The sequence below is a fragment of the Camellia sinensis genome, chromosome 3 (genome assembly GCF_055761805.1).
Source record: "Camellia sinensis isolate YWXY chromosome 3, ASM5576180v1, whole genome shotgun sequence".
NCBI classification, from domain to species: Eukaryota; Viridiplantae; Streptophyta; class Magnoliopsida; order Ericales; family Theaceae; genus Camellia; species Camellia sinensis.
In genome coordinates, this window is record NC_138963.1 from 222,438,425 (window position 1) to 222,463,383 (window position 24,959).

The 24,959-nt window shown below is 34.0% G+C and overlaps 1 protein-coding gene across 1 annotated transcript; it reads right to left on the reverse strand.

Moving 5' to 3' along the window:
- Positions 1 to 229: 229 nt before the first annotated feature.
- Positions 230 to 5,710, reverse strand: LOC114315234 (putative CoA ligase CCL5). The gene is made up of 5 exons (XM_028261818.2): positions 3,943 to 5,710; positions 1,381 to 1,526; positions 1,139 to 1,206; positions 854 to 956; positions 230 to 531 (listed from the first exon to the last, which is right to left on the reverse strand). Exons 1-5 carry the CDS (start codon positions 5,156 to 5,158, stop codon positions 412 to 414), a joined length of 1,653 nt encoding a protein of 550 aa, XP_028117619.2. The 5' UTR covers positions 5,159 to 5,710; the 3' UTR covers positions 230 to 411.
- Between the last annotated feature and the right edge of the window lie 19,249 nt (positions 5,711 to 24,959).

Genomic DNA, 24,959 nt, shown 5'->3' on the forward strand with positions numbered 1-24,959 from the left:
ATGGTTGTTGAATTGAATGTTGGTCCAGTTAAAGAGTAATGTTAGAAATTTTAAAAATTCTATTAAAATTTCTACCAAATGTCTCACATGAATGTACGATCCACATGTGAGTCTCATACGCATGAAGAGCATTTGGTAAAACTTTTAAGATCTCTACCATTTTTGGCAGTCAAAAGAGGAGCAATTAGTTCTCAAATTTACAGCACATTTTGGCTTTTCTCCTTTGGCCTTTTGTCTAATAAAAAGAAGAGATTCATTCAACATAGTTGATATCAAAACATAATACATATATTTCACTTTTCGCATAAAGTCTAAATACGATTTAGCCAAACACTATGACAATCAATTTCACAGCTCCTCCCCAAACTCCACTCACAACAAAAACAAAAACAAAAATTAAAAGCATATTTCCTACAGCCTAGAGCCAGAGGTTGCAAGTTTTATGAGGTCCTTCCGAAGTATCTTGCCTGACGGATTCTTGGGGATGGAATCTACAAACGCCACTCGCCTGATTCTCTTATACGGAGCAACCTGCAATTCCCAGATTATTAGATTGTTAAATCTCCCACTTTCAACAAGTGACAAATCAAATGGTGATCCAGGTGAATAATAATGCAAGGACAACTCTATTAGAGGTTAGTGTGTGGTGTGTTACACAGTTTCATGCCCTCAAAGAGTTACAACTGCATGTAGTCAAAGTTACAATTTAATATGATCGGCAATCACATCGTGTCATAATCTGACTACATTGAATAGTAACTTTCGTGGGTGTGCACCACAGAATTCACCTTCAATTAGAGAGGCGTTCATGAGTTGAATGAATTGTTAACCTCAGCTTAAATTTTAGATTCACCTGTTTAGCAACAAAGTCCATGACATCGTTTTCCGACAAATCACTTCCACCTTTTCGTACCACGTATGCCATGGGAAACTGCCCAACCTCCCTATCAGGAAACCTGAGATAACAAGATATTAAACTTTGGTTTTCATTCTTAAACACTAATGATCAGCTCATAAAATCCATTGCTTTCTCAGAGAACCATTTTCCTGAGAAATTCATTTGTTTGGGTATGTAAGAATCCTAGGAGAAAGGAAAAAGAAAAAGAGCAGCATCAGCAATATGGTGAAGAGCATTTACGGTATAACAGCAGCATCAGCAATATCAGGGTGAGTCAGCAACAAAGCCTCTAGTTCTGCTGGAGGGACCTACCAAACCAAATCAAGTGGCTCATTCCATTAGAATCACTGCTTGAAATGTTTATCAGAACTTTGTTTCAAGTTATATTACCACCATAAATTGCAATTTTTTTAGTAAAATTTATTTGCTATTCAAACATGAGCAACATAGACACACGCATACAGAAATTCAATTCAGCTCACCTGATATCCTTTGTATTTGATGAGCTCTTTCAACCTATCAACTACGAAAATGAATCCATCATCGTCGATGTAGCACAAATCTCCTGTTCTCAACCATCCTTCTGAATCTAGAGTTGATGCAGTCGCTTCAGCATTACTAAAATAACCTGCAATTAATAACCACATTTACAAATAAAATTAGTTCGTGTAAATGTTCCAGAAAGCACTAAGTTGCAGGCAAATTATCCTTAATAAGTGAAAAAATAGCTAGCGGTGTTCGGCTGGTAAAGGATTATAAGCATATCCGGGCTGATTGTTGGCATACACAACTTTGCCGTGAATTAAGAGTAAGGATTAAAGATGGCTTCCTTTACTTAAAAATGGTTAAAGAAGTTTTTGGAATAAGTGACATTTTAAAATGATTTGACCAAAAAAAAGATTTTTAACCAAATTTTAACTCCAAATGATGAAAAATATCAAAAAAGGATTACAGAGTGCCCTTGACATTGACTGTCTTTTATGCTGCTGAACCAAATAGGCTTTGGCAACACTATTAGAACACAAAAAAACCCAATGGATTACATTAAGGTTGCGTTTGTTTGGACGGATATGTATTTGAGATTGGACTAATAGTCTAATAAAATTATTAATTCGATGTCTGATTAAAAAATGAAAATACTGACTAACAATCCATTCGGATATGATATCCCCATATGATGGACTATTCAATCCCACATTAGAGTGGGATATAAATTAGAGGACTAAACAAACTTCATAAATGACCATAATAGAGGTATTATGGTTAATATATTAGATGTCTCATGTCCTGTCATATCCTATTCATTTCAATCCCCTTAAACAAACATCGAATTGGATAATATTTTGTTAATCCCTCCTTATAATTTTAACTCAATCCAAACAAAGGATAAAATACACATTTCAAAAGGATTCGTAATCCTAAGACTATTCGTCATAAGAATACTAATCCAATCTAATCCAGTTCGCTCAAACAAACAAACATGGCGTTAAGGGATACATAAAGAGGATTTGGGATGACTACTGCGTGCATAAAGATACTCTGCCATGATTTCTTTGCAATGATTTTGCAATGGTAATTTAATGATTTATGTCTAAAATTAAAATTAAAATTAAATAATTAAAAAAATACACAGTATTTTAACATGATTTTTTTTTAATTATAAACTTGAGTAGTTGAAATAATTCTAAGGTGTTCCAACAAATAAATAACACACAAATAAATCATTAAAAAATAATGAGAGAAATCCTGATCCCATAAAATATTCTGGGACAAACTAAAGCAACAAAAGAAGAAAGCAAAGCAAAACAAAACCACACCAAATGTGGGCGCCAAAAAAATGCGAATTGAACTATCAACAACAATCACTACGTTTGTTTCTAGTTTTTTGAAAATACTTTTCAAAAAAATTTATTTTATTATTTTTCGGTTTTTTTTTTTTTTTGTTTCTGCTGAATTTTTTAAATATTTTAAGTAATTTTTTTAATTTTTAGACACATTTACCATAAATACACTTAAAATGGAGTATAATTTTCGTGAAAAAAATATTTAAAAAATTCACTAAATATTAAAAATATAAAAATAAAATAAAAATTCAGTATATTTTTACGGATTTATTAATTTTTTAAAATATTTTTTCACAAATATTTTACTTTTTAAATACATTTAAGCAAGGTATATCTAAAAAAAATTAAAAAAATATTTATTAAAAACAAAAAATATAAAAAATAAAAAACTCAATTTTTAAAAAATTGATTTTAAAAAACTGAAACGAAACCACTGAATAATTTGGAGAAATAGTATTTTAGTGGACCGTTTGAAGGTAATTTTATTACAAGTGAAAAAAAATTTTGGTACAAAATTTAACGCATGAAAGGTATACATGAAATATGAAAATTTTACACCAAATATAAAAAATGACTTGAATAGTTTCACAGAAACATATATATATATATATATATATATATATATATATATATATTTTGACAAACCACAGAAAGAATTTGTACCCATAAAAATGACATTGTTCAGTGTGTTTGATTTGAGTTTTCTGGATTAAGTTTTTTGAAAATTGAATTTTTTGATTTTCGTATTTTTTTGTATTTTTTTGTTTTTAGTGAATATTTTTAAAATTTTAAACATTTTTTTTACTTTTTTAGATGCACCTTACTTAGATGTATCTAAAAAATAAAAAAATTGTGAAAAAATATTTTAAAAAATTAAAAAATACATAAAAATATAAAAAATGTACTGAATTCTTGTTTTTTTTTTTTGTATTTTTAGTATTTAGTGAATTTTTAAAAGATTTTTTTTTATAATTTTTTTACTTTTTAGGTGTATTTATGTTAAGTGTGTCTAAAAAGTAAAAAATTTGTATAAAATATTAAAAAAATTCAGTAAAAATAAAAAAACACGAAAAATAAGAAAATAAAATTTTTTGAAAACTGTTTTTAAAAAATAAAAACCAATAGAAATGTAATTTTTTAATAATATTAATACTGATTTTTAAAAAAAAAAATTATTATTTAACATACACCCCATATTACCTTTCATAACGGTGGGACCTCTGAGCCAAAGCTCACCCGTCCGATTAACCTGCAAGGCCTCTCCAGTGTCCGGATCAACAATCTTGGCCTCCATGCTCGGCGACAACAACCCCGCCGTCCCGTACCTTCTACTCTCCTCCAGCGAGTCCGTGGACGCCCCAATCCCCGTCGATTCCGTCAACCCATACCCCTGTAGAATCCCCACCGTCGGATACCTCTCCGCAAACCCCTCTATCACCTCCCTACTCAACGGCGCTCCTCCCGACAAAACCGATTGCAACGTCCCCAAATCGTACTTCCGCCGAATCTGATCCGCCCCGTTCACCATTGCTATGAGTATCGGCGGCACTAGAGGGAGATACGTGGCGCGGTACTTCCCGATCGCTGACAACATCTCGTCCATTTCGAATCTCGAGAGAACTACAACCGTTGATCCTGATGCTAGCAACCCCGTCGCGAACGCTGCTAAGCCGTAGATGTGAAACATAGGGACGGTGCAGATGAAAGTTTGATATCCGGCTTCTAGATTGAACCGACTCAAGATCGTCTGAACCATGCCGATGAGGTTTCGATGCGAGGACACTACTCCTTTGCTTGCTCCGGTTGTTCCGGACGAGTAAAGCAGAGTCGCCGTGTCGTCCTGAGTCACTCGCTCCTTGACTCGGCTCTCGCTCGGTTGTTTCTTCATCATGTCTTCCAATGTAGTCACTATTTTGGAATTGGGAGGGTTTTGATCGCCGCCGATGAGTACGATCGGGAGGTTGGAGTCGGCGAGTTTGGGGATGAGTTGAGGAGTGGTGAAGGCGAGGACGGGGTTGGAATCGGAGATTTGCTTGGCGATTTCGCGAGTTGTGTTGAGGGGGTTTGTGGTGGTGATTATGGCTCCGAGAGACATGACAGAGAGGCAGACAATGGGGAAGAAGATGGAGTTCGGGGAGAGGAGGAGGATGACGTGGCCTTTGCGGATCCCCATGGAAGAGAGAGAGGAGGCGACGGAATCGACGGCCATCCAGACCTCAGCGAAGGTGAGGTGGCGGGCGGTGGAGGCGTCGATGAAGGCGATCTTGCCTGGGTGGGCCCGGGAGGAGATGAAGGTGGTGACATCGAGGGAGTCGTTGGGAGGCAACGGGATGGGGTTGCGTTTGCTGTAGAAGATGGAGTCTGATTTGCAGAAGCCACTTCTGGGGTCGATCGGAGGGATGTTATTGTGCGCCATGGGAGTAGTAGACCTCTTCTTCTCTTTGGTCTACAGGTTTCTTTCTTTCTTTCTGTCTTCCTTTCTCTTCTTCTTTAAAGAAAGTCCAATTTATAATATTAATCTCTACAGCGATTGTTTCGTGTCGGATGGCTCTTATTCAATTCCACCAATTTCTTGAAAATAGACACGTGGTATTTGTCTAAGCGGTATTAGTAAGAATGGTGCCTCACTCTAATTTGATGGCTCCAAACAGAGTTTCATTGATTTGATAATTAAAAATTTAAAAAAAAAAAAAAATTGAGAGTTTTAAAAGAAAAATTTTAGAGAGTTTTAATAGTGTGTGGGTCTCACAATGATGTAATGTTTGTATCTTAATTTTTTTTATTATCAAATTATTAAAGTTTTATTTAGAGCTTTCAAATTAAAAGAATGAATCATTTTTGAAAAAAAACACAACACAAATTTCATATTATTATAAAATTCACATATTATTAGAGTTCTTTAAAACTCTGCTTTTAGAGTTTTTAATCTTTTTTACATGTTAATAAATATAAAAAAAATGTTAGGAAACTCTAAGGTAGCGTTTGGTAGAGTTTTGTAAATGTGATTTGAGAGTATGAGTTGTATTTTGAGTTTGTGTGTTGTGGAATTATGATTTGAGTGTAGAAAATTTGTTTGGTAAAGAGTTTTGAAAATAGTTTTGGAAAAGAGGTTTGATTTGAGTGGGGAATTATTGATGTGACATTTGATTTGTGATACAAAAATTTACAACTCATAACTAAATATACAATTCAAAATTATTTTAAAGCACATAAAAAATTTAAAAATTTTCAGAAAATATTTGTCCCGATTATGTAAATCAATTGCAAAAAAAAAAAAAAAAAAAAAAAATCTGGAAATCAGCCGGACATCCGGGTGGACATCCGGATGGTCTACCGGGTGGACATCCGGGTGGTCTACCGGGTGGTCTTCCTTTGGACAGAAAACACGCCTGTGTGCACAGAGTTCTCTGCAGAGAGTGTAGAAAATTGATTTGAAAACGTAACCAAACATCATGCTCCAAAACACACGTAGAAAATTGATTTGAGAATACAAACAAACAGAGCCTAAATTTAATTGTGTACATTTCACAGTGATGTGATGCTGAAGGTTTTTTTTTTTTTTTTTGTCATATCAATAGAATTTTCTATCATTTCCTTAATAAATGGGAAACTAGATGTAGTGAGTGAAAAAGGAAAAAAGATTAATGTTTGGTAGCACTAAAAAAACATCACTAAAAAAACATAAGTGAGTTGACTCTCTTTTGATGTGATGGTTGTCTTATTTTATTTTTATTTTTATTTTTTTGGTTATTAGTTGGTTTTTCAAGACTGAGAAAAAAAATTACAAGTAAATGAGAGGTACGTGTGTTTATAGTAAAATACAAATAAAAACTTATGAGGTGCAAATATCATTTGTACTCTTTCATATATTGATAATTCTTTTTCTTTTCTTTCACCTCCATATAGTTTTCCTAATAAATAATGAGATCAGCTTAATTAATTCTCCTTTTTATGTTGGTACACGGGAAAAGTTATCTGTAGTTCTCAATTGAGGATGGAACACTCTGATTAGGATTCATGGATAATTTGTTAATATTTTAGGTTCATGTGTATATAAATTTTATTTTTAATAAATAATTTATAAATTAATTTATCAAAATAGAATATTTAATATGAAACTAAATTATCCCGTCTTTGAAAAATAGTCTTTACTAGTAGGAATAGTCCATCTATATTTTGTAATTTTTTGTTTGCGCATAAACAATATAATTGCATTAGAGATGGACATTAATAATAAGATCGGATATAGTATGCCAACACATGAAATGTTACGCTAAATATATAATATAAGGACTTGAAGTCCCTCTTGTCATTGATCTGGACTGAAAGGTATTATTTAGATTCATGAGATTCGTCACAGGTTTCGTTTTAATTATCTGAACCGTTTATTCTGTCGAACATTTTGTGTATATCAATCACACAAAAAAAGATTGATCCAATAATTATAATATATTTAATTTATTACGTTTGTCATCAAAAGAATGAACGACAATTGTGTTTTTAAAAATATACTATTCATTTTTCTTTTTTATGACAAACGTGATTAAGTGAATTGATTATACTTATCGGATCATTTTTTTTTTTTTTTTTGTGATTGATATATACAAAATGTACGATAAAATAAACTGTTCGAATTATCAAAATAAAATCCGTAATAAATTCTATGGGTTCAAGCATTAATCTCCTCTCCGGATTAAGGATTGTAGAGGATAACTTCCCTAATATAAAAGAAAAGTATCTAGTCATTTTTCTTTTTATTTTTTATATTATTATTATTATTATTTTTTTTTAACCCATCCAGTCAATTTTCCTTGGGGATGTACTTTGTGGACCGAATGAGGTTATTGTTGCCCTTCTATTGTCAATTTTGGAGACCAGATTCTATGATCTAAAGTGTTCGGTTGAGAGTAATTTTTTTAGTGTTTTTTTTTAAATTTTTTTTTAAAGAAAAATGTTAAAATTTTAAATTTACTATCAAATATATGATTAAATTCTTACCTGAGTGGGGATCTCACACTTTTGTGGACCCCATACCCGTGTCAGATATTTGTGATCATTTATTTGATAGGAAATTTAGTATCTCTAGCACTATCCTTTTGTTAATAGTTTGGCTAAATAAATTTCGTTTGGAAAGAATTTTTTAATTTTTTTGACTTTTTTGCTTTTTTGTAAGAGAAAAAATGGAATGATTATGGTTTAAATATGACATTTTATCTAGGAATGGCAATGGGGGGCAATGGGGTGGATATTAATTCTCCATCCCCATTCTCCTAAAATAAATTTTTCCCATTCCTCATTCCCCATGGGTACAACCCTTCTCATTTTTTAATGGGTATGGATTTTTCTCAACCCACTTTAATCTCCATTTTTATTTTTTAGATTTAATGTTAACAAGCACTTTTTTTTTTTTTTTAAGGTTCATAACAAAAACTAAATATACCTTCAATTTTTTTTCTTTCTTTTTTAATATATTTAATGTTAACATTTTTTTTTTTAAGGTTCACAACAAAAGTTAAATATACCTTCAATCTTTTTCCTTTCTTTTTAAATATATTTAATGTTAACAACCTTCTTTTTTTTCTTTTTTTCTTTTTATAAAGGTTTTAGCTAAATATACCTTCAATCTTTTTTCTTTCTTTTTTAATATATTTAATGTTAACAACTTATTTTTTTATTTATTTTTTATTTTTTTAAGGTTCACAACAAAAGCTAAATATACATTCAATCTTACTTTATTTTATTTGGTTCAACAACAAAATCAAATACACATTAATTAATTAATTAAAAAGTTTGTTTTATAATAATCAAATATATAATTTTAAGACAATCAAATAAGTTTTAGTAATTGAAAAAAAAAATGTGGAAGAACGTGGAAGATTAAAAAAAATTACAACCATCACTCTCTCTCTCACTCTCACTCTCACTCTCACTCTCTCCCCTATATGTTATAAGAACCTGATTACATGTTATAAGAGCTTATTTGAAGAAATAAAATGTGAAAGAACCTGTTTCATTTTAATTTATCCAAAATCTAATTATACCTTTAACAAATCTGAACCGCTCATTTTAAGATATCTATGCATTACCACACTTAATCCATCCTCCATCTTCTTCCTTTAGTCTGCCACGAATTTTGTTGTTTGTTACTTTTTAAAAAAAAAAAAAAAAATTCAATTAAATTTTTACTAATTTCACAACACCATCACCACTATTCTCACTTTCACTGTCACACTACCATCACCATAGCCACTAACATCATCACTATCGCCATCACCCCACTACTATGTAATAATCTTTACTTTCACCTTCGTTCCATCACCATCACCACCAAATATAAAAATATATATTTTTAATTTTTTTTTAAAAAATATTTTTCATTAAAAAATATTTTCTATCTAAATAAATGAAGTATAACATTGGGAACCAAGCTGATTTCAGTTAAATCTGTTTATAACTAAGAAAAATTCTTTTAATTTTAAAAAAATTATTTAGTAAGACTTTGTATCCCCTTTTTATTTTTCTAGCAAATAAATCTTTGTACCCATTATTTCTAACCAATCACGACTCATGCTTGTTTTGATTCTCTACAATTTCCTTATTTTCAAATACATTCATATATATATATATATATATATATATATATATGTTGTATAAATTGTGTGATAACATAAAACAAATAGATTCATACTCGTTAATTGAAATTTCAGAACAAGCAAACCATTCTGAAAATTACAATACACAACAAAATAAAATAACATAGAAAAGCAAACCGAAACCTACACTAGACAGTGTTCTTAATTTTTTTAAATAAATTTAAAAAATTCTAGATATGCATAAAATTTGACAAGAATAATATGACAATGTTAATTAACGTGTATTTGATTTTATTGTTGAGCCAAATAAAATAAAATAAGATTGAATGTATATTTAGCTTTGGTTGTGAATCTTAAAAAAAAAAAAAAAATTTGGTTGTGAACCTTAAAAAAAATTTAAAAAAAAACAAAAGAAAAAAGATTAAATGTATATTTAGCTTTGGTTGTGAATCTTAAAAAAAAAAAAAAAATTTGGTTGTGAACCTTAAAAAAAATTTAAAAAAAAACAAAAGAAAAAAGATTAAATGTATATTTAGCTTTTGTTGTGAATCTTAAAAATTAAAAAAAAAAAATGGTTGTGAACCTTAAAAAAAAAAAAAAAAAAAAAAGATTGGAGGTATATTTAGCTTTGGTTGTGGATCTTAAAAATAAAATAAAAATAAATAAATAAATAAATAATTGGTTGTGAACCTGAAAAAATAAATAAATTAAAAAAAGGAAAAAGATTGAATGTATATTTAGTTTTGGTTGCGAATCTTAAAAAAAAAAAAAAAAAAAAACATCGGGAAATTAGTGGGTACCCATCCTCAACCCATCCCCTGTGGATATTTAAAGAATATCACTTACCCTACCCAATAGATAAGAAAAAGAGGGGAAAACCCATGTATTTGGGTTGGGTCTCCATAGATACTCACAGGGTAGGTTATCCATTGCCATCCCTAATTTTATCTTATTAGCTATGGGGTGTTTTGGGAAGTTAGTAAAAGTTGATTTTTTAGTTTTTTTTTTGTTTTTTAGTGACTTTTTTAGCAAAAAAAATGACTTTTTTAGTTTATTTTTTGTGATTTTTTTGGAAGAACTTGGTAAAAAATCAAAAAAATTGGCTTTTTATCAAGTTCTTAAATTGCCCCTATGTTTGGCATGCCTATTTGGGCTAAAATAGTCATATAGAACAAAATTAATTATTTTTGCCAAATAAAATAAAATGTCACATCTAAATAATAATCATTTATTTTTTATCATAAAAGTTAAAAAAGTCAAAAAGTTTATTCAAACGAGACTTAGTCTCAAGTTAAAATAATTAAAAAGTTAAAAAGTCAACTTATATCCCAAACATAGGCTTAATCTATTTTATATTTTTATACTTTTTTTTATCCTAACATAACCTAACTCACTTGTCAAATGAGGATTAAATTAATGTGATTTAAGCCGCGTTTAGTTTATATATATATATTTTTTAAATCTAAAATAATTGTTTCATACTTCATAACATTACTGAAATATTTTCATCATGTGATTCATGTGTAAGTTGTGCCTCTTTTCAACTATTATTAGCCCATGTGATTGAACTTTTCTTAAAGTTATGTGATTCAACTTTGCTTAAAGTTAGTTATCCATTTATATGCTTTTGATGCATATGTGTTTTTAACTGTCATTCTATGCAAAAGTACCTGGTTGATAACGCTAAACAAATTATATTTATACCTTTTTTTTTTCAGTCTAGAAAAGGACAGGAAATTTTACTATTTACATGTGTACAAATATTTTTTTTAAAAGTATATTAATAATTTTACATTTTTTTTCTTTTTAGAGGGATTTTTTAAATTTTAAATTTGAAATTTATTTTATTTAATTAAAATTTGTTTTTGATTATTAAATAATAGTAATGAAGCCAAACAAAGCCAGAAAAAGTAATCACGTGGAATGAATATTTTGAGCAGTATTTAACATGTGAATGGCGCAAAAATCACGGTCGGCGGCTGGAAACCTTGGGGGGGATTGGGTGGTCGTGCAGCTACACTGCTAGGCTAAGAAGAGTTGACCACCATTTCATTCATTGTTTGTTGGCATGTGGGTCCGCCTGCTCCACCGGTCGGAAACAATTTTGCAAAGTCTATGCATTCTGAAAATTATGAAACATGTTAGATTTGATCAAAAATTACATGAGTGTGTGATGGTAGTATAATTTGTATAGGTCCATCATAGTTTAATACGCGGCGAGATGAAGATAATATGGAGAGTTGATTTAAGTCTTCAATCGAAATCAGACATGTGACAGTTAGTATTGATAATCATGGATCTGCATAGTACTGGATCAACGAAAAAATATAATATGATATGGCCTAACAGTTATTCACAAGGTTTAAATTCAAAATCAAGAAAGAAACCTAACTGCAAGACTAGGGTAGTGAGACTGATTGTGAGAGAGTATGTTCAGCAATTATAGAAGGACATTTCGACGGTTATCATTGAAAAGCATAAATAGTAGAGAAGGCCCCAAAATAAAGGATCCAGACGTAGATCAAAAAATCAATTTATTTACTTCATTTTTCTTCCAGTTTTTATAGTTCTTTACATTTCTGCACTTCAATTCATGTACTGTACTTCATTCCTAGGAGTAGTTTTAAATAGCTTGTTGCTGTAAACCTCTACGAGACTGGGTCAGATTATTGTAAGTTTTTCATTTTACTTAATGAAATTCAAATTCTGAAATTATTCTTCACTTGTTGTTATTTACTGAATTCTCCTAAACAAGTCACCAGTAAAAGTCCTCTTCATTGAGGCTGAGAGAACTAAAACACAATCGTCTGATAATTGGTTGGCAATTAATATTCTATAAGGACTGATTGATCCTTACCGGTATGCTTAAAATTACATTATTAACCTTCGAAGGCCAAAAAGCCAACATATGTTTTTGGCACGCCCAGTGGGACTAATTGAAATGGCTAGACGTAGAAGATAAAGAGAAAATGAACGCCTGGAAGAAGATGTGGAGGGAGAGGTAGAAGTACCTAATTCAAAGGAAAATGTGATAACACATCATATGGAAGCACCTATCTCATCAGAACCTATGGTCGAACAGACCAGCAATTCAAATCATGCACCACGTGTTCAAAATATTGGACGAGGCCATAGAATTGGACCATCCACTGTTCCATCTACTCAGCCAATGAATCTATGGGAAGGCTTGGTAGATGCCATGGGACAGCAGTTAATGAACATAATGAAAAGATGGGCAATATCTTTTATGGATTGAATGAATTTCCATCAACCAATTAGCACAAGGCATATAGAGGAAAATTCGAATGTTCCTCAGTAAAGATTGGCTAGAGATAAACAGCTTATGCAAATTAATAGACATATTCATGGTCAGACTAATGAAAGACCATCACCTATACCTCAATCATGGTATGAGCCTCTTTCGAGGCCTGTGGTAAATCAAAATGCCCCATTACCTAACAGCGAAACCATACAAATTGATGGATTTAGGCTAACACAAGAAAATGGCATGAGAGTTTCCAAATCTCATGTTCGAAGCCATACCTACCATAAGGGGATTCACTAATCCCATGTTCGAATTCACACTGGGGGGCTTTGAAGGGTTCCTGCAACTGGGAGAGAAACAACACCTGCTCCTCCAATTGCAGCACCTTTCGCAAGAAAGGCTCAGAGAGGTCAACCATACCCTCAACAGCAGCCAGCACCACAGGGACAACTAGTCCTAAATATACCTCCCTATGGACCAAGAGAACCTCAAGTACAAGGGTTTCCACTAAATCATGTGTTTGTCCTCCAGTGGTAGTCCAACAAGCACAAAATATGGTTCCTAGGGACCAAATTGCTGATATTGTCAGAGAAATGTATGGACCTTTGGCTCGGTGGGTTCAAACTCTTGTGTATAAAAAACCATACCCAGAATGGGTGGATATGGTGCATGAATACCCAAGGGGGTTTAGAATACCAGATTTTGCTCTCTTTTATGGAAATTGAAACCAGTCAACAGTAGAACACATTGCTAGGTTCGCAGCCCAATGTGGGGAATTTACCAATAATTATTATATGAAGTTGAGGTTCTTTCCAAATTCTTTAACTGGGGCAGCTTTTGTATGGTTTATTAACCTTACACTTGGCTCTATCTAAACTTGACAGCAAATGGAGGAGACATTTCATGCCCAATTCTTCTAAACAGGGTTAGAAGTTTCCATGGCAGACTTGGCAAGGTTAAGTCAAAGCCCTGATGATAAAGTTGTTCAATTTATTTTCAGATTCAAAAGGGCACGAAACAAGTGTAGGGCCATTCTACCAAAGCCTGAATTTGTGAGATTGGCTCAAAATGGTTTAGAGTTTAGGCTTCGAAAGAAGTTCGACTCAACTGAGTTTCGAGACTTAGCGGAATTAACCTATAAAGTGTCTAGATATGAATCATTACTTGAGGAAGAATAAGATCGAAGTAATGCGTTATACAAGACTTACTATAGAGATCCTAATTACGAGATTGATGCAGCAGAGATCGTAGGGAAAGAGCCTATGACCTGTGAGGCATTAATTTATAAGGATACTACAACAGACCAACAGTTTAAAAAGAAAGACTTTCATAAAAAATACTCTTTTGACTTAACAAAGGCAGATGACATTTTTGATCATTTGCTTGCAGCAAATTTCCTAAAGTTACCAAAAGGAGTTGAAATTCCTTCCCCAGAAGAATTTAAAGGGAAAATGTATTGTAAATGGCACAATTCTTGGTCTCATTCAACTAAAAACTGTATTATTTTTCGGGACAAGATCTAAGAACAGATTCGAATGGGAGTTTAAAGTTCCCCACAAAAGTAGAGAAAGCTATGGGGATTGACACTAACCCATTCCCAGAGATTGAGAAAGCTACAGCCAATGTTAGTGTGCCTAACTTCCAAAACCTATCCTTTAAGGAATTGAATGAGGTTAATGTGCAGATGCATTTTACGAGCCAGACTGCTTTCAAGAAGGATACCAGAAGTTCACCAGTAAATGGACAGAGCTTGGCAGACCAAAAGGAGAATTCTAGTAAGGAAGCACTGGATTATGACTCTCTAGAGACAGCTGCCATGCAAGTGATGTGTCCTAGATGCAGGTTAAGTTACAAATGGTTGAAAGGACTCCCAATTGATGGAAAACAGTATTACAAAGATGTGCAGAGACGCTCTAAACCAACCAGTACCTACAACAAGAAGCCATACCCAACTGGTCCCAGACAACAGCCATTCTTGGCTGGACTACCAGGCGCTAGAGTGTATCCCAAGGATAAAAGACCTTTGCATGAGTTCAGACCACCCAACTACTACAGGATGGAAGGCAATTATCCTTAGAGGAGACCTGAAGTGGGCTCAAGTTATGGAATCAGAGCCAAAGATTGGCCTACAAGATCAGCCTCAAACAAGATGGAAGGTAACCACCCTGAATTAGGTTCAAGACAGGGATCAGGGCCAAGCAGTGGCCTCTACAGGTAGCTTCGAAGCTGGCTTCGAAGGCAGAAAGAGCTAGTTCAACAACTGAACTAATAAGTTCATGTGTAGCTAGGGTTCCAGATTGGTTTGTCATGCAGAACAAGCCTAAGGAAATGCTTGCCTAGAGAAGTGTCTTTGGAGAACAGGGTAGAATGATTAAACCTCCCTTGGTGACTCCAAATCATTGGATATTACTAAAGCACCCAAAAACAAAGGAACCAAATCTGGTTCTAGTAATCTCCAAGTCTCAAAGAAGGAAGATCCAGCAAAGGTACACTCAATACCAAAAGGATTTGAAGAAAAGTGGAGAAAGTTCTTCATTGGCCTCGTTAAAAGGCCAGACATAGGGAAAAGATAGTCCAAAACTGGATTCTAGTCAAAAATTGGCTCATCAGAACAAAAGAAGTGTCAGCAAAGAGCAGTTGGCTAAAGTTCACATTGAACTAAAAGCCAGGGAAAGATCCAGCTTAGCAGGTCTTGAAAAGGCCTTGATAGAAACTGATAGTGAGACAGAAGAAGAAGTTGAACTAGGCCAAATGAAAGAAATGGCTGAGGATGAGATGTTTGAAGCCTTCATGGCTGAATAGAAATTTTTGGTTGAAAAAACAGCCGGAGCAGACCATTTGAAGGAAGTCAGTAGTACTGAAATACCAGAGTGCAGCATAGAAGATGCTTCTGAAATAACTGAACAAGTTAGCCTGGAAAAAAACAAGTGCAGTCAGCAGTTCAGTTTGGCTAATTTCCTCCAATGTTAGTAAATATGGTGTATATATTGCCACAGGAGTTCCAGGCTGAAGTTGGAAATTAATAAGGTAAGAGGATTGACCCTATTCTAGTTTCTAGTGAAAATTCACATGTTAGTATGGTTCAAGATGAGTCTGAAGTGGCTACATCAATGGAAACTGAAGATGAGAGTGAGGAAGTGTTAATCTCTCATATCCTTTTGAGTATCCTACAACATCCATGACACAACATGTCAAGCCCTTGTATATCAAGGCTTTTTTCGATAGGATACAAATAAATAGGGTATTGGTGGATAATGAAGCAGCAGTGAACCTGCTTCCGAAGTCTTCTTTGAAGAAATTAGGAAAAAGAAATCCCAGATTAATCCCAACCAGCACAACCATTGCTAGCTTCGCTGGGGATAAGCAGATGGCTCAGGGTATCTTGCCCATCAACCTGAGTGTGGGAACTAGAGATTGCATGACGGCATTCTTTGTTATAGCTAGTAATGCCAAGTATAATGCTTTACTTGGCAGGGATTGGATACACACCAATAAATGTGTGCCTTCCTCTCTACATCAGAAGATAATGATTGCCTTATGCAGTGGAGAGATAGAGGAGATCAATGCAGACCCTCAACCCTTTATCGTTTGTGCTGACTTTGCAGAGGCCAAGTTGTATACTGAAGGAGTGACACCACTCAGTATATTGAGAAAACCTGATGGTTCAACCGAAATGACGGCTGATGAGGAAGTAACACACCTGAAGCACTTAGTACAGGAGAGTGCTGATGAAGAATTTGTTATCAAAGATGATAATGACGCCTGGTTGTAAGCAAGAAAGTGAAACCCAAGAAGCCAGACCCTTGACTTTGGTTAAATTTTTGATATTGGACATAAAGTCAATAGTCTAGAAGGTTCAAGAACAAGAGAAAAAAGCCATGGTAGTTGGCTGTAAATAGGAGCAACGACAGGTCAGGTTTTTGACCTTTGATAAATATTGTGTATTGAACATCGAAGCAAAAGTCCAGGAAATACAGGAGGAAGAAACCTTATGGACAGACTTTCTTTATGAGGAAGAAGGCAAAGATGTTGAACAGAGAAAATGGGAGCAGAACAAAGCAAAGAAATTGCTTCGAGGGTAGAAGAAATCAAAAGAGAAACATTAGTGAGTGCTCAAGAACAAGACCCATTGGAAGAAGTTAATTTAGAGGAAGGTTCTGCACAGCAACCCATTTATATCAGTGCTTGGTTAAGTCCTTGTGATAGAAACTAGTTATTGGTTGTCTTAAAACAATATAAGAATTGCTTTGCTTGGTCTTACAATGAACTGCCTAGATTGGACAGATTATTAGTAGAACATAGGCTCCATTTGAAGTCTAATTTCAAGCCATACAAGCAGAAGCCAAGAAGGATGAGTCCTGACGTGGTTCAGAAGGTCAAAGAGAAAATTCTTAGGCTCCTTAAGGCAGGCTTTATTAGAACAATCAGATATGTTGAATGGCTGTCCAATATTGTGCCTGTGGTTAAAAAGAATGGTAAAATAAGGGTAGACATCGATTTTAGAAACTTGAACTTAGCAACTCCAAAAGACGAGTACCCCATGCCCATAGTAGACTTATTGGTGGACAGTTTAGCAGGGCACAAGATTTTATCTATGATGGACGAACATTCTGGTTACAACCAATTATGCATTGCAGAGGAGGATGTCCATAAGACAACATTCAGATGTCCTAGGAACATTGGCACCTTCGAATGTGTTAAAATGCCATTTGGTCTGAAGAATGCTGGGGCCACATATCAAACGACAATGAACACTATCTTTCACGATCTCATTGGAGGATATTTAGAGTGTTATATTGATGACATTGTAGTAAAATCCTAACCCATGGAGGAACACTTGGTTCACTTGGAGGCAACTTTCAAAAGAATGAGAAAGTTTAAGTTGAAGTTTAATCATCTCAAATGTGCTTTTGGTATATCAGTTGGAAACTTCTTGGGCCATGTGATACACAAGAAGGGAATACAGATTGATCAGAATAAAGCCAAAGCCATCATTGAGGCCAAGCCTCCATTAAGTAAGAAAGAAGTACAAACGTTTCTAGGTCAAGTTAATTTTATTCGAAAATTTATTTCTAACACTGTAGGGAAAACTAAAGTATTTTCTTCTTTATTGAAGTTGAAAGATGAAGAGGAGTTTGTGTGGACAACAGAGCATCAAACTGCTTTCAAAGGATTTAAAGCCTATTTGGCCAACTCTCCAATGCTGATGCCACCAAAGAGTGACAAGCCTTTAAAGTTATACATTGTTGCAGCAGAGCTTTCCTAGCCCAGGACAATGAAGAAGGCAATAAGCAAGCAGTTTATTACCTTAGTAGGTTTTTAAATTCTTGTGCATATAAATACTCTGCTGTAGAAAAGTTGTGCCTTGTATTGTACTTTGCAACAATGAAATTAAGATATTATGTTTTGCCTAATATTGTTTCAGTAATCGCGACCACAGACTTGGTTAAGTATATGTTATCTAGACCAATGTTGAGAGTAAGAATTGGCAAATGGATATTAGCCTTGTCAGAATTTCACCCAGAATATGTCATTCAAAAGGTAGTAAAAGGACAAGTTTTGACTAATTTTTTGGTAGATCGTCCATGTCAAACGGAAAACCAGGAGATAATGGATCTTGGTATAATCAATGTTGAGCCATGACAGATGTGGTTCGACGGGTCAAAGGCCAATGGTCTGATTGGAATTGGTGTTGTGATTAAGTCATCACAGGGTTTAGAAACCACACATGGTTTCAGAGTAAATAAAACTACTTGTTCCAATAATCAAGCTGAATATGACGCTTTAATAATGGGACTGGAAATGCTAATTGGATTACAAGCTTATGCAGTTGATATATTTGGAGATTCTCAATTGGTGGTCAACCAAGTAAAAGGAATTTTTAAATGTCAAAGTGCAAGCATGTTAACATACTATGTTGTTGCATTACATTTGCTTTCTCAGTTTTAGATAGCAAATATAACTCATATCCCAAGGTTCATGAATAATAAACCCAATGATGTAACTCATAAGGCTTCGAATTTCAGAAGAAGGGATGACACTCAATTGAACATAAGTTAAGCAACAAATCAAAAATTAATAGCACCTTTAGCTAAAAGGAATGTTGTGTTAGAAGTCAATCATAATGACTTACAAGATCAAAATTGGAGACATCCAATAATGTAGTACCTAACTGACCCATCTTCGAAAGCTAGCAGAAAGATCAAATTACAATTTATGTAATACATAGTGTATGGTAATGCTCTTTACAAAAGGGGAGCAGATGGATTGTTATTGGAATGTCTAGGGCCGAAGGAAGCATTGATAGCCATGGTTGAAGTTCATGAAGGCATTTGTGGTGCCCATCAGTCTGGTGTGAAAATGAGATGGTTGCTTCGAAGGCATTCCTACTATTGGCCAGTCATCCTTAAAGATTGTATAGAGTATGCTAGAGGTTGCCAGGCATGCCAAAAACATGGCATGATAAGACATGTACCAATAACTAATTTATATACAGTTGTGAAGCCTTGGCTATTTAGAGATTGGGCTATGGATATGATAGGGAAAATATATCCATCCTCTTCGAAGTATCATTGTTTCATCTTAGTGGCTACAGATTACTTCACTAAATGAGTTGAAGCTAAACCATATAAAGTTGTGGATTAAACTAAGGTTATTGGATTTATTAAAGATCTGATTCACAGATTTGGCATCCCACAGACCATAACTATAGATAATGAGACTGTATTTGATGGAAAGATGGTAAAGTCTTTCACAGCAGAATTTGGAATTAGTCTTATTAATTCCACCATTTATTATGCACAAGCAAATGGTTAAGCAGAATTATCTAATAAGTCCTTGAAAAAGGGAATACAAAAAGTTATGGAAGACAATTCTAGAGATTGACATAATCTGTTGTTAGATGTATTATGGGCTTATAAGACTTCTCCAAGATCAAGTACATGAGTAACTTCTTATGCTTTAGTGTATGGACATGATGCAATGTTGCTTGTAGAAATTAACATTAAATCTTTTAGGGTGAAATGTCAGGACCAATTAACTTGTGAGCAATACCATCAAAGAATGTTTTTGGAGTTAGAGAGTATAGATGAAGCTCGAATTCTTGCATTAAATAATATTATGTTCCAAAAGAAAAAGGCAGCCAAGAGCTACAATAAGAAGGTTAAGCACATTAGTTTTGATGAAGGTGATTTGGTATGGAAGACAATACTTCCAATAGGAATTAAAAGCCATAAGTTTGGCAAATGGCTACCTAATTGGGAAGGTCCATATCAAATTCATAGAGTCTTGCCTGGGGGAGCATTCCATTTGAGAAATCTGAATGGATATGTGCATCCTAAAAAAATTAACAACAGGTACTTGAAACCTTATTATTCAACTGTGTGGGAAACTCAAGGAGTGTAGAAAATGCTAAACAAGAAACATCAAAACACTTGAACAATAAATAAGGATTTCATTTCATATAGAATCGAATACATGCAGCCATAAGTTGGCCCAAAAATCAGTACAATGTTTCAGTTGTTCCCTTACAATTGATTCACTACTCCTAAGGAATGGAAACAACTGAATGGCTGTAGCCATGTCCTGCCTTCGATCAGCCAGCCTTTGATTGGTGATCTGTAACTTTGTAGCAGTTCGATCCAAGGCTAGATTAACTACTAATAACTCTTCTTCTAATTGAGCCTTCTTCTCTAAGAGCTGGGTTCGAAATTGAGAAGCAGAGGAATGTCATCCTTTCAATTCAGATACCTCAACATGTATATGAGAAATAAATTCCTTGTCTTTTGATAGTTTTTCCTCTGTAGCTTTGGCAATATGGAAAATGTTGACATAAAAATCTATAGTAGTTGCTGCCTTAGACAAGTGACTTGAAATTGCCATGTTGGATTGCTCAATGACCTTACAGTACTGGAGGAAACCATTCTTAATGATAGGTCTTTGTAAGGCTGCGAATGAAATCCTTGAGAATGATGTCAGTAATTCCAAACAGGTGCCCAAGTCCAGTGGAGGTAAAGAAGCCCTACTGATGGTTGAAGAGCTCTCAAAAATTTCCAAGAAAGGGTTAGCCAGAACCAATGGCTTAGCTTCATTACTGGCTAATGGAATAGTAGAAGGTATGTTAAAAAGGCTAGCCAGCCTAGCTTCAAAAATGTCGATCTCTTCCATTGACATTGGAGGTGCAGAAAGGTTTCTAGTGGAAGGAATAAATGGCTGCATGGGGATAGGAGAGGAGGATGAAGTGTCCCTAACAGTGTCTATAGTCCTGGCCACCAGTAAGTCAAGAGAAGAAAGACTGGAGCTGGGTAGTGATGGTGGACAAAGAATTGGTGAGCCACAAGTATTTTTTTTGGGAGTATCAGCTATCACTGAAGATGAAGTGATAACTAGGATCTCCTCAGGTAGGGAAAGAGCAACCAGGATTGTAGGGAGAGTAAATTGGGGTGAGGTAAAAGTTAGATGAGGAAGATATGGAGTTAAGCCAAAGGATAAAGATATAGGAATGCTTTGCCTCAAAAAAGGTATGAAAAGTGTAGAACTAAGAAGTGAAAGTATTGTCTGGATGGGCTCTACACTTAAAGGCACTTTAGTGTTGATTTTTTTCCTCCTTTTCGAGGGTGCTTCTAATGGTTTTTCAACTTCAGATAAGACTGAAGAAATCCTTGTCGAAGGAGGAGGTAGAATAGCTGTTGCTGCAAAATAAGAAATATGAAGCAATGTTAAGTTTCATTACTGAAAACTTGGGAAGGGAAATTACTAGAGACAAAAAGAAATTACTAGTTTTAGAAGTGGTAGCAATGGTTGGAGAGCTGCGAAGGGCATAATGTTCAGCAGTTTGTTGCCTCCTTACAGTTAGGGGTGAACATGGACCGGATTGGTCTGGATTGGGAGAAAACCAGGACCAATCCGTTATCTACGGTTCCTGAAAAATTAAAACCAATCCAATATGTTTAAATTATGGAACCAATCCGAACCAATCCGTTGAAACACGAATTGGATCGATTTAGGACCATGGATTTAAATAATTAAATAACAAAAACAAATATAGACATTACATTTTCATTCCAATAGCAACATAGCTGCTGAAAACCTGTAAACAATATAATTAAACAACATTCATTCCAATAGCAGCCTGCAAACAATATAAATAAATAACATCCATTCCAATAGCATTTCCATTCCAATAGCAACATAGCTGTTGAGAACCTGTAAACAATATTATATAAGTAAACATCCATTCCAATAGCAACTCCATTCCAATACTAAAAACCTGTAAACCTGTAAACAACATCCATTCCATTCTAAACTGGAGCAAACATCCTCCATTCTAAGCAAACATCATCCATTCCAAGCAAACACACATCAACAATAGTAGTAGACATTACATCAACAATAGTAGTAGACATTACATCATCCATTCCAAGCAAACACACATTAACAACAACCAAATTCAATAGTAGTAGACATTACATTTCCCTTTTCCACAAATTCTAAGTAAACAGATATAAAGTAGTTTTAGACAAAAACAAATAAACAAACAAAGGCATGTTGACAGCAGCACAACTTAAGGATGACAAACCAAAGCACCACAACAGGGCAGTGACAGCAGCAGCACAACAGCAGCAGTAATAGGTGATTTCCAGTAGACCAAATCACTTTCCAGCAGCTATGTTAACATTGGTTAGAGCTGCAAAAAAATTAATTTCAGTTTAAAGTAAAAAATAACACAATACATGAATGAAATTTAAATGATTAATTGAATATTGGAATTATATTACCTCTTTCTATGTCCTCCAAATCTGCAAAGTTTTCTTTCATCTGCAGTGGCAATGGCGAAGCACGCAACCAATCTTGTGTACAAATTAAACTTTCAACAAGTTTTGGAGTAAGAGAACTATGAAATTGGTCAAGGATACGACCTCCTGTGCTGAAAGTAGACTTAGAAGCAACAGTAGAGACTGGAATGGCCAAAATATCCCTAGTAACTTGAGAAAGAATTTTATATCTTGAAGAATTTGTCTTCCACCAACTTAAGATGTCAAAGTTTACAACTTCCTTTTCACAAGATTCTTCCAAATACCTATCTACTTCTGACTTTCCTTCATCACCTTCTTCTTCCTCCAAAAGCTTTTGAAATTTTGTCATAAGAGACACTTGGTGCTCACTTGCACCAATGTTTACTTGATCAACAATGTCCACCTCATGAACCATTTCATTGGAAGATGAAGCAACTGTCTCAAACTGTTTATACTCATCAAAAATGTTATTCAAAGTCTCTCTTACTTTTTGAGTGAGCTCACTCACCATAGCAGGTTGATAAACTTCAAAATAACAAAACCTCACATTCTTCAACTTATAACGAGGATCTAACACAACAGCAATCAATAACATCATATTTATTTTTTCAATTTTTCCCCAATACTTGTCAAATTTAGTCTTTATTTTTATTGCCATGGCTTTCAAAGAAGGATCTAAACTCTTTCCCTATTCAGTTAAGGCACTTTCTATACCACAAACTTCAGTGAAGTACAAGTTGGAAGTGACATACAAAGAACCAGACAAGCGAACAGTTGCATCATAAAACTTTTGTAAAAATTGTGTAAAAACATGAGCATCTTCCCAATCTTGAGAGGTAGGAGGTCCATGATTAAGTTCTAGTTTGAAATGTGGGTCCTTATCCTCTAATCTCTCAAATACTTTTTGAAACTTTGTTGCAACATCTAGCATTAGATATGTGGAGTTCCACCTAGTTTGAACATCTAGACACAACAAGCTTTTACATGTTACCCTCTCTGTTTCAGCACATGTCCTGAAAAATTGCTCTCGTTGTGGAGAACTCCTTACATACTTCACCGCATCACGAATTCGAGTTATTGAATCCTTTATTTCACTTAACCCATCCTTGACAATTAAATTAATTATATGGGCACAACACCTCATATGCAAGTACTCACCCCTTAAAATCAAAGAGTCAATGTTTTTTGAAAACTTCATTTTCACATATGCAATAGCTATATCATTTGCACTTGCATTATCCACGGTGATTGTACTAATCTTCTCTATACCCCAATCAACTAAACATGATTCCACTGCCTTACCAATTGCCTCCCCTTTGTGACTAGAAATCACACTAAAGTTGAGAATTCTTTTTTGCAAATTCCAGTCTTTATCAATAAAGTGGGCTGTTAGACACATTTATGAAACATTTTGTAGAGATGTCCATGAATCCGTAGTGAGACAAAGTCTATAGTTTGCATTCTTCAACACATTTTTCAACTTTTTCTTCTCACTACAATATAAATCCACAATATCCCTTGCTACTGTAAAGCGTGAAAACTTTTTGAAATTAGGTTGCATCACACTACAAAATTGACGGAATCCTTTACGCTCTACAAACCTAAATGGCAACTCATCAGTGATTATCATTTTAACAAGTGAATCCCTACATGCTTGTTGATCAAATTTCCAAACTCCAAGAGTTTTTTCACCTTCGGTTACAGATTAAAATGCCAAAGTCTTTTGTTTTTTATTTTCTTTATTATGAGGGGACTTAGGACAATTTGCAATATGTTTTCTCAAAGTGCTAGTTCCATTTGCACTAATCCAAGCATAAGAAGCTTTACAATGGTTACATTTAACACATGCAGCAGTCTTACTCCCTTCTTTAAAAATTTTGGTAAAATGCTCCCAAACTTTAGAATATTGTCTAGCTTTTGGCTTAGGAGGAGGGGGGCATACCTTTGAACCTGAAGGAGTTTCAGGCTGAGGATCATGATCTTTATCAGATTGAGACTGAGAGAGGTCAATTACATCATTTGTGTCTCCGGTACTTGACATCTATCAAACAAAAGAAATAAATAAATCAACATTTTTTCTATTTTGTTCATGCTTTTTTCTATCATTCTATGTATAGATATAACACTCAGTAATAAAATTTTAATGTTTGAAACAACTAAAATGATGGGAATAACTTAACTTTCATGATTGGCTCGACCCATTTCTATTTTGTTCCAACAAAAGCCCTGTTAGTGCAGGCCCAATTCTTTATTTATCAACATTCCAACCACAATGTATAAGGGTTTAGGATTTAGAAGGCTTTTTTCTTTTTTCTTTTTTTTTTCAGTGCCAAAGCAAAGCCCCCATAACCCCAATAATAATAATAATAATAATAATTTAATGCCTCATTTGGCAGTGCCAGTAATTTATACACCTAAAGCTTAAAAATTATTTATTTATTTTTATTTTTTTTAAATGCACTTCTTAAGAAGTGTTAGCAGCAACCAACATAACAAGAGAAAAAACTTTAGCAAAGTGTTTGAGAATGATACAGGTTGTTACTCTTTCAGTTAAAGTGTTTGATT